This window comes from Gobio gobio (genome assembly GCF_949357685.1).
Source record: "Gobio gobio genome assembly, chromosome: 7".
NCBI classification, from domain to species: Eukaryota; Metazoa; Chordata; class Actinopteri; order Cypriniformes; family Gobionidae; genus Gobio; species Gobio gobio.
Window position 1 is genome coordinate 36,299,667 of NC_137103.1, and position 10,237 is coordinate 36,309,903.

At 40.0% G+C, this 10,237-nt stretch overlaps 1 protein-coding gene across 1 annotated transcript in view; it reads right to left on the reverse strand.

Moving 5' to 3' along the window:
- pth2ra (parathyroid hormone 2 receptor a) overlaps nucleotides 1-5,293 on the reverse strand; it is a gene marked incomplete at both ends in the record, with an annotated part of 105,744 nt that extends 100,451 nt beyond the window's left edge. The window contains one exon of the mRNA XM_079821800.1: nucleotides 5,141-5,293. Coding sequence (XP_079677926.1) covers nucleotides 5,141-5,293 — 153 coding nt within the window. The remainder of the gene's footprint in view (nucleotides 1-5,140) is intronic.
- Nucleotides 5,294-10,237: the final 4,944 nt, after the last annotated feature.

Sequence of the window (10,237 nt, forward strand, 5' to 3'; positions counted from 1 at the left end):
CAGGCCCTGCGAAATCCCTCGATGATCCAAAATTTCCCCAAGCAACCCCTCAGGGGAGTGACGGTCAAAAAGTCCTGAAAAACATAGTTTTGAAAATGTTTCGCCCTCATAGAGGGGGACTTACCAATCGCTCCTCGCGGTGCTTCAACCCAGCCATCGAGCTAGTATCCGCCCGCCATCCTGAGGGGGGCGCTTTCACCAAACTAGCCAGGCGAGCCGGCAGAATCTTACATTTTCTGCTCATCATAGGCCACCGGCCTGATGTAAAAGCGCCCGGGGGAAAACCAGAGGAAGGGAAAAAAGGCAGCGTTCATCTCCGCGCTCCTCGGGGGGTGGAGTCTGCTGCCTGCGCTGGTTCCGGTTACCAGCCCCGGCTTCCTTCCTCTTCCTGTCGCGGGTGTCCCGCCTCCCCTGCGCCCCCAGTCCTCCGCGGCGGGGCGCACGAGAGGCGACGCTGGCTCGCTATTCCCGTCTCCAGCCCTCAGACTGGGACGGGCCGGGGACACCCGACTGCCTGGGCACGGTCCCGGACCTCAGCGGAATGCATGTCCTGAATGCCGCCGAGCGCGCCTTCACCTCTCCGAACTTTCCCACCACCGCCTCTACGGAGGTGCCGAAAAGTTCAGATGGCGAAACCGGGGCATCAGGGAGAAAGGATTTTTTCCTTCTCCCTGATGTCCAAACGGTTTAACCACAGATGTCTCTCCGTGGCCACCCTCGCCGCATCGGCGCTATTTGTACGGTGGCCCGGAGAGCGAAAACCGCGGTCCGGCACGACTCGACTACCGCCTCAGGGGGTCCCTCCCCCCTGATCGAGGTCCCTCAGCAGGTCCGCCTGCAACACAGCTGTGGTGTGCAAAGCCGCTGCAGCGCGACCCACTGACATGTACGCCCTGCCATTCAGGCGTTTAGACCGGCAGGGTGGGAGCCACAGTGTCGCCGGCCGCCCAGAGGCGAGATAAACATAACATCTCGTCCACGGGCGGTATCGACATATACCCAGCCAGGCAGTCCCTCGACATCAGCGACATCTAGCTCGCCGATGTCGACAGATGCGGGGCTGAGTATGGTTTCTTCCATTCCCTCGAGATCTGTTGATGGAGATCTGGAAAGAATGGAAGACTCCCAGGAGTTGGGAGGTCATGGGCGGAGAGAAACCGATCGTCCGAACTGTTTGGACGCTCAGCCTTTCTCCTCACGCGCCGCAAGGCAGCTGCAGTCTACCCGCAGCGCATTCCATGACTTCCAGCAACTCCCCGTACATGGGACAGGATGGTTTGAAAAGCTTCAGCATCTTTAACTGACTCACCCATCCTCTGCTCGAGCCTCTCGCGATCTGGATCGTCCTCAAGAACCATAACTGTCTCCAAGCGACGAGCCAGATCCATCTGGGAAGCGCATTTCAGACGCCGCTCAGCCTCAGCTTGAGCGTGGTCTTTCCCAGATGCTGAAACCTCTCCCCTCGAGAAGAGGTCCCACCGAGAGCGGAGCGTTTCCAGAGGACAACGCTCACAAATACTTTCACAAGAGGTTCGCAAACCTCTCATGCATGCTCTTCTCCCAGACAGTAAACGCAAAGTGTGTGTGTATCCAAAGCGCAAGATACACATTCAAAACACACCAGCAGAAGTGGCGTTCTCAGCACACTTCATTGTTATCCTTCTTGTAGACATTTCACGTGAAGACAGGCAAAACAGTCCCTGAAGACGAAGAGATACTGTCATGCTGGCAAGGCGCCCTTATATACTTCCTGGTCGCACCTTGATGACATCATAGGCTGTCGCCGGTCAATAGGATTGAAGTTTTTTCATTGTGATTTCAGGCACCAGTCACGCTGGAGGCGTTCCCCGTAGCGTCAAGCTGACGCAGCGCGAGTTCCCTTTCGAAAGGGAACCATGGAAAACTACTTTTAAACAGGAAATGACGGAATATTTACGTACATATTTACAGTGCGTCTATTCGCACAGGATTAGTACTACCGTAGCTACTTTTTCTCCTTTTTACAGAAGTTAAATAAAACCATAATCTTTACTGACATTGTCCGTAATGATGACTGAGATGGCAAATTCGGACAGGATAAAAATAACTCAGAAGCTCTGGCAATAATTACTTTACCCTATACCTCTCCATGTTAACAAACTTATCCCGTCCGAAAAGGGCTATTGATGTTTGCAGCTCTAAATATGAATGGAAGGGTTAAAATTAGCTACAACTCATTCGATTTAGCATTCTTCCCTGCTTTAAATCAGACAGAGATAAAGTAGTGCAGTAAGGTTGCATTTACTTGGTTGAATTATAACATTTATTTGAATGAATTAACCTATATGAGAAAGAGAGAGAGAGAGAGAGAGAGAGAGAGAGAGAGAGAGATGTGTGTAAATTACCTGCATCTGTGCAGCATCTCTTTACTAGCAATGAAGCTGTGAGTTTAATTACTTCAAAAACAGCAACATTTTCAACCTCCTTGCTGAGTAATGTAGCGATTCAAAAGCTAAGCTAATTTATTAATAAAAGTCGCAGTACAATGTTGACAAGAAGAATCTGTGCTCCTGAATAATCTCTAATCTTTGTGTGTGAATGATTTTTGTGTGTTTGTGTGTATGCTTCAATGAACGCAGCACATTAATACTAATGATTCAAATAATGTGGAACTACCTGTGCATTTTAATGCACACCTTCCAGCCAATCAGAATTGAGTATTCAGACAGACCATGGTAAAAAAAAGTATTACAATTATTTAAATATCTTATTAATATGTTGTTATAAGAATCTATTCATCTATCTATAGCTCTGGGACCATTTTTGGGGATTTCCGCCTGGATTTGGCCTGAGCTGTGATAACACCCCCCAACCCCCATACCCCACCCCCAAAAAGAGGCACTTGTAGATTTTTTTGGTAATAAATAAATTTTTGAAAGTGTATAACTCAGGTTTTGGCTGTTTCCACTAGATGGCAGCTAATACTGAAAAAAAAGAATTTTGTTTTTATCATGTTGTGTGCAAGATTTTTTCAAATGGATCTGAAGGGAGGAATATTACCGTTTTTATGTAATTTCAGCCTACCCAAATCTCTCCAATATACAAGTCTCCCCATATACAGTGGTATAAATGCAATATCCCAATGTCACAAACATTATTTTTTCCAGTGTTTGCAGACATATGCTGGAAAAGCCAAAACTGTCTGCAGGGTGCTAGAGCACACAGGGACTGAGATATACACTTTCAAAAATGTCTTACACTTTTGAATTTATAACCAAAAAATTAAAAATGAATTTATAACTAAACAATCAAAAAGCGCCTCTTTGGGGGGGGGGGGGACAATATATACTTAAATGTGTATCACTTTTAGCAGTGTTTTATCTAACTTCAAAGAGTTTCCTGTATGAAACCAAAATTTTGTACTTAGACCACTGTATATGGTTATGAGAATCTTTTCAATTTGGGTAGGCCAAATCCAGACGGAAATGGTCCCAGAGTAATTTAATGTAATTAATTAGTTAATTAATTAGTTACATTTATATAGCGCTTTTCTAGGCACTCAAAGCGCTTTTACATATAGAAGTGGGAATCTCCTCAACCACCACCAATGAGCAGCATCCACGTGGATGATGCGACGGCAGCCATATTGCGCCAGAACGCCCACCACACACCAGCTGATTGGTGGAGAGGAGACAGAGTGATGAAGCCAATCTGTATATGGGGATGATTAGGAGGCCATGATTGAAAGAGGCCAATGGGCAAATTTGGCCAGGATGCCGGGGTTACACCCCTACTCTTTATCGAAGGACATCCTGGGATTCTTATTGACCACAGAGAGTCAGGACCTCGGTTTAACGTCTCATCCGAAGGATGCAAGTAAGTTACAAATGCCAAAGTGATGCATGTCTGCAGAAAGTAGACATTATAAGCTTTCAAATGGTAACTTATAGGGTCAGAGCTCCTCCACAGACATTTAAAACTTAAAGTATATACTTGATAATCTCATTCCGGACCCTTGGAGTTTAATAGTTTAAAATGCTAAGAAAACACAAAATTAAGCATGGTTCATTAATTTAATATACCAAGTTAATAAAAAGTCTAAATACAAGCAGATAAAATATTATAGACTATTGGGTGAGGGGCCTTTGAGTCAAAAGGATGAGAACCTCTGAATTAAATGTTTTAGATGTGCCACACATAGCACTTTTTCACGTGTAGCACATGATTCTCCCAGGATAAGCACATGTACGCATGCATTCATGATTTGCTAATTTATTACCGTATCTTGCTGGCAATGTAGTGAGAATAAGTTTCAGGTATGTGAAAGTAATAATTAACAACACACGACTAAAACATACAATGTGACCAAGCTAAACCTCATGAAAAATAAATATCACAAAGCATTCCCGGTTTAATTAACTGTGCTTTGCTGATTAGTACAGAATTGTAATGAGTAGCATACATTTTTTGCTGTTGTGAAGTAAGTGGCAATAGGCATAACCTCACAGGTTAGTATGATATTATGTATTGTTTTGCTGGATGGTTTCCTGAAAACAATTTATTTGGTTTATTAATGCATGAACAAAAACACAAGCCACTCAAGTGTGTTTTTATGTGTTATTTCACCCACAGCACAGATATAGATGTCCTCGCTTGAGTGACTGCATTTACTGGTAATTGACCACCAATGACAGAACAAGAGTGAACAATCCGTCAACAACATGGAATGCTAAAAAAACAACACGTGAATGCATGTATTCCATTTCCATGCATGCATTCTATTTTTGTATTCAGATTTTACAGTGCATACAGCATCAACTCTATAAGTTATAAAGTATAGAATAATTCGTTTAGGAGAGAGTATAAGGGCTGTGAAACACCCCGAGCTTTCATCAAAACCTCCACTGTTGTATTTCAGTATTTCATGTCTGATATTATGGATGGAGATTAAAGCTTTCATGCAAAAACATGTAGCTGGCTGTGCTCTTGCGTTTGAATGTGAATCATATTAAGTCAATTTCTAATTGAATTGTAAAACTGTTTTGCCGTCCTGAAACGCGCTTCATGTGGTAGGCTATATATTTTTTTTTACATGTCTGGTGAACCTGGACTACCCCAAGTGCCCCACAAAAGAAAAAAAAAGAATGACCCAATGTCTTACCTGAGCATCAGCTAATGTCCAGAACAGAATCACTTTGACGAAGTTCCACAGTAAACAATCCCTCATGTTTCTGAGGTGATGCTTTTGTCTAGATAACAGGCAGCCCTCTTCCTTTAAGACTTTGTGTATCTCCTCACACTCTCCAGCGACCATGGTCTAGTCATACCGTGAGTGGAAAAACATCTTTAAATCTCCTCTGAATCTTTTCTTCAATGTCTAATAAAAAAAGCACAGAATCACGTGACGTCGTTGTTCTACGAAGTTCAAATGCGTTCACATCTCCTTCACATCGTAACTTAAAAACAGCAGCTTGAAAGTTTGCAGGTGTACTCCATGAAGAAATCCCCTCGGCCAGTACGGCTGACTGACTCAACGTGAGTGATACGAGGCGCTTAAATGAGAGACGCTCCTCCCGTCGCAAGCAGCAAGTGTCTCACTCACTAGGGATGGGCGGATCGATCTTGATTCAAAATATCAATAGTAGCCTATAGTAATACTGACAGTTTATCGAGGACGAAGAAAGAACCTCCTCACATCAACAATATTGAAACAATGTGTTTTAACTAGTGCTTTCTTCTACTTCTTTTGAAAATTATCGTATCATGCGCTTCGAAGTGAAAACAATAAATCATATAAGCAAATTGTTGTGTTTGATAGGAACTATTTCTTCTTCCGCACATATCTCAACTCACAGGACTACGCTGAAGTCGAAAAAGAATCTTGGTCATTTGCGATTATGTATTGCTACTAGTGCCATCAAATCATTGTTATATGATTAGGCTACACAGTTTATCCTGCTAAACTCCAAAAAAAAATGTAATATCTGTTATTCCAAACCTGTATGATTTTCTTTCCTCTCTGGAACACAAATATAGCAGCCTCGCTTTCATTGCATCTTTTTTGCACACAATCAGAGGCGTAGCAAGCTTTTCAAAAGTGTGGGGGATGGATGTGGTTTGTTTGTTAACAATAAAAACGATGAATACAATGACAGAAGGGTACAAAAGGTATAACATACAAGATATGTAATATATATATATTCTGCATACCTCGGGTTTTTTTAACCACGGTGTTCGATTGGGTTCTGATGGCTAGTCACATCAGTTTTTTGCTATTCTATTCTTAGGCGACGGGGACAGAAAGATGTTGAGAAAAATAAAATGCAATTTTTTTATTTTACTTAAAAGACTTGAAAAACCTTACTTAAACTTAAAACTTTACTTTAAAAAAATCTTGTACACATTCCTAGTGTATAGTATAATATAAAATAAATATATAAAGATTTACACTGGCAGCTCAAAGCTGTACAGCAGCATTTAAGTATGAAATTTAATGAATAAATGTAAAAATTAAACACTACATAGACTTCAATATAAAATAAATTGATTCTTATTAAAGCTACTGTATTAATGTTTTCAGTCAAGAGCAGAGAGTGCTTTTCTATGTCTTTTGTAGTTTTATTAACATTTAAGTCAATGGCTACCATCAGCTGTCGGTGTTCAACAGAAGAAATTAATACAGGTTTGGAACAATATTAGAGTGAGTAAATAATGACAGAATTTTAGAGGTGAACTGCCCCTTTAAGGTTCACTATAGGCTGTGCTCCTGTCAATTTAAGACGTGCATCTAATATACAGACACACGCAAATGTACTTTCACTTTACACATAACCGACTGTGTTTATGTTAACAATGAAGGTCAATGGTAAGTCCTTCAGCCTTTCACTTCTTGTGTTTTGTGCTCCAGGGAAGTAAACAAAATTATATAATAATCACAATATTTTACTATTATAAATTAGTTTATACATTGTTCAAACTCCAGGGAGAATAAGTGAAATGACTCAAGTAAAATCATTGAATTAGGGTTCAGGAAACGGCAAAATAAATTGTGCTGTGGATCTGTCCGTGGTGCTGAAACCAACTACCAACTGCAATTTCTAATTGACTGGTTATCTTTTTTCTCTCTCTCTTTTTCTTTTTTCTGTTCACACGACACCATTTTCAACTAAAAACTGGGAACTTTTTATGCGCTTTGGCCGTTCATTTACACGACAACGGCATTTTGGGGGCCGAAAAAATACAAACTTTTGAACGTTTTTGAAAACGATACCCTTATTGTCTTTGTGTAAACTACAAAAAAGCACATTTGTAAAAATGGTGACATCATGAGCATGCGTGTTACATGTTCAGTCTATAGGCGCATAGTTCTTCTTTACAAAGTGACCTCGACTGGCCTGGCATACATAATACAGCGTTTTTAATCGTCTTCGCAGATGCGTGTGAACAGGGATCGTTTTGACAATGTTGTCGCATGTACGTGAGAAATGTGAAATTAAGATATTATTTTATGAAATCCGAGAGCTTTCTGAACCCTCCATAGACAGCAATTTAATTACCACTTTCAAGGCCCAGGAAGGTAGTAAAGACATCGTTCAAATAGTCCATGTGACTACTGTGGTTCAACCTTTATTTTGAAGCGATGAGAATAATTTTTGTGCGCAAAAAAAACTAACAAAAAAGCATGTTTCGAGGTGCTCACGTGAGCGTCGGCCAATGGTATATGGCATAGCTCTGACGTAACTCGGAAGAGCTGCACTGTATTTACTACGTCAACAGTGTAGGAAACTAGCACAGACGTAAAGAAATTGTTAAATAAAGTCGTTATTTTTGTTTGTTTTTTTGCACACAAAAAGTATTCTCGATGCTTCATAAAATTAAGGTTGAAACACTGGAGACACATGTACTATTTTAATAATGTCTTTACTACTTTTCTGGGCCTTGAAAATGGTAATTAAATTGCCGTCTTACGGTTTTGGAATGACATGAGGGTGGGTAATTAATGACAGAATTTTCATTTTTTGGGTGAACTAACCCTTTAATGCATTTCAGAAAAGAAACCCTGTGTAGTAAAACGTAGTTAACCATTATAAAAAGGAATCCTCCAGAGCAAAACGCCAACACATTTTCTCACACAGCACAGTTATTCAGAGGAACCCTGAGGATTCAGCATAACTCTTGGATTCAATCTCTTTGAAGAGGCAGCGACAGGCCACCGCTTAACTATTCCAGAGACTGAGCGAACACACATTCATTTTCCCTGAGCTGTTAAAAATGTATTTGACTTGATCCAAAGATGTCTGAAAAAGCTTGACGAAAGACATGCTGCCTATCTACATTTGTGAAATGTTGAATAAAAGGGATGATGACAGGGAACAAATCTGCTTAATTTCTCTGTCAGGTTTGAGAAGACGTTCAATATAACAATCTCAGTTCAATTACTTAGGGTCTCAAGTGGGGATCATTACTTTATATCAGTCACAATCATAAAAAAGAAACATTTAATGCACCCGGTATCTATTCATATGTTCAAGCTCATATCAGCCATTTTGGTGAATATAATCGTTTTTTTTTTTTACCTTGGAAAATTCACACTCTGCTTTCAGACTTTCTTTGTGCCACTGTTGCAATTTTACTTTTACAGTGTATTTATTTTTTCCTAAACCTAAAGGATTTCCATTTAAATTGGCACAGAGAAATGGCTCAAACTATTTCTATGACAATCTCATAACCATATTCTGTTTCTAATTGAGTGAACATTGAACAATAATCTCCTTTCCATGCAAGTGGAGTAATGAGCCCCACAACATGCACCTTGAAAGGAGTTGTTGGAGTGCAGTCTAGCGTTCTTTCAAATTCATAAAAGGCTCATCTGATGAAATTACCACAAGAGACCATCCTATCAAAGCCTTTCTTCTGCAGACATTGACTCAAAAATGGTTCATATGTTTGTCTTTTATCGGGTGGCGTCACTTGTCAACTAAAAACATAGGGTAAAGGTCCAAAGAAATGCTGAAAATATGTGATTCAAAACCTAATTTAATCATAAATAACGTTTAAGGAATTAAAACCGAAGAAACCTTATGATGAAGAAGAAACCATAAAAACAAAAAGAAATGTGTAAGATTCGAATAAAATTTTAATCACTTTGAACAAAAGGTCAGAGTTCATGCCAAAGTAAAATGTTAATTAACATTTTTCAATTCTTAAATATACATTTTCCAATTAATCTTCTACTCAAATTGTTATAAAAATTATACTGTAATAAAAAAAGCAAAATGGAAACATTTTCACTAGTGGTCTCAGACTTTGGGCTCCCACTGTTTGAGGTGCAAATAGCTCCGATACAAACCTACTACTGGCAGCGCTGCAGCATCTAACTGGCACAGTGCTACTTCTTCTTAGAAGTCGAAGACTTTGTGTTTGGCTGGTAAAGGCTGCAGTGTTGAAAGAGATTTATCTGTGGAAAATCTCAAGAAGGGGATATGTCATATCTGTCTCTAACCAACCATATCAGCCTTTACAAAAAAAAAAGCCCAACTAAATTATAGGTGGTCCAATTAGGACAGATTAAAAACGGCCCAGATTTGCTTGAAATGTCACATATTGTGACATGAGTTCAACATTCAGGATTTTCCTTGAATTGTTTTCTCTAATGCGCTTATTTATTTTTTTTTACTTCCTAGCTGAAGCATACATGCACTGCACAGACAAAACCTCATTAGTGCACAGCTTCGCAGCAACCTTGCAGCTTCTTTTCCTAAACTTTTGACATCTGTAGGTCTGTAGATCTGTATAGGTACATATATATATATATATATATATATATATATATATATATATATATATATATATATATATATACTATATATATGTATATATATACATATACTGTATATATATGTATCTATAGATGTGTATGTATGTATATATATATATATATACACACTCACCTAAAGGATTATTAGGAACACCATACTAATACTGTGTTTGACCCCCTTTTGCCTTCAGAACTGCCTTAATTCTACGTGGCATTGATTCAACAAGGTGCTGAAAGCATTCTTTAGAAATGTTGGCCCATATTGATAGGATAGCATCTTGCAGTTGATGGAGATTTGTGGCATGCACATCCAGGGCACGAAGCTCCCATTCCACCACATCCCAAAGATGCTCTATTGGGTTGAGATCTGGTGACTGTGGGGGCCATTTTAGTACAGTGAACTCATTGTCATGTTCAAGAAACCAATTTGAAATGATTCGA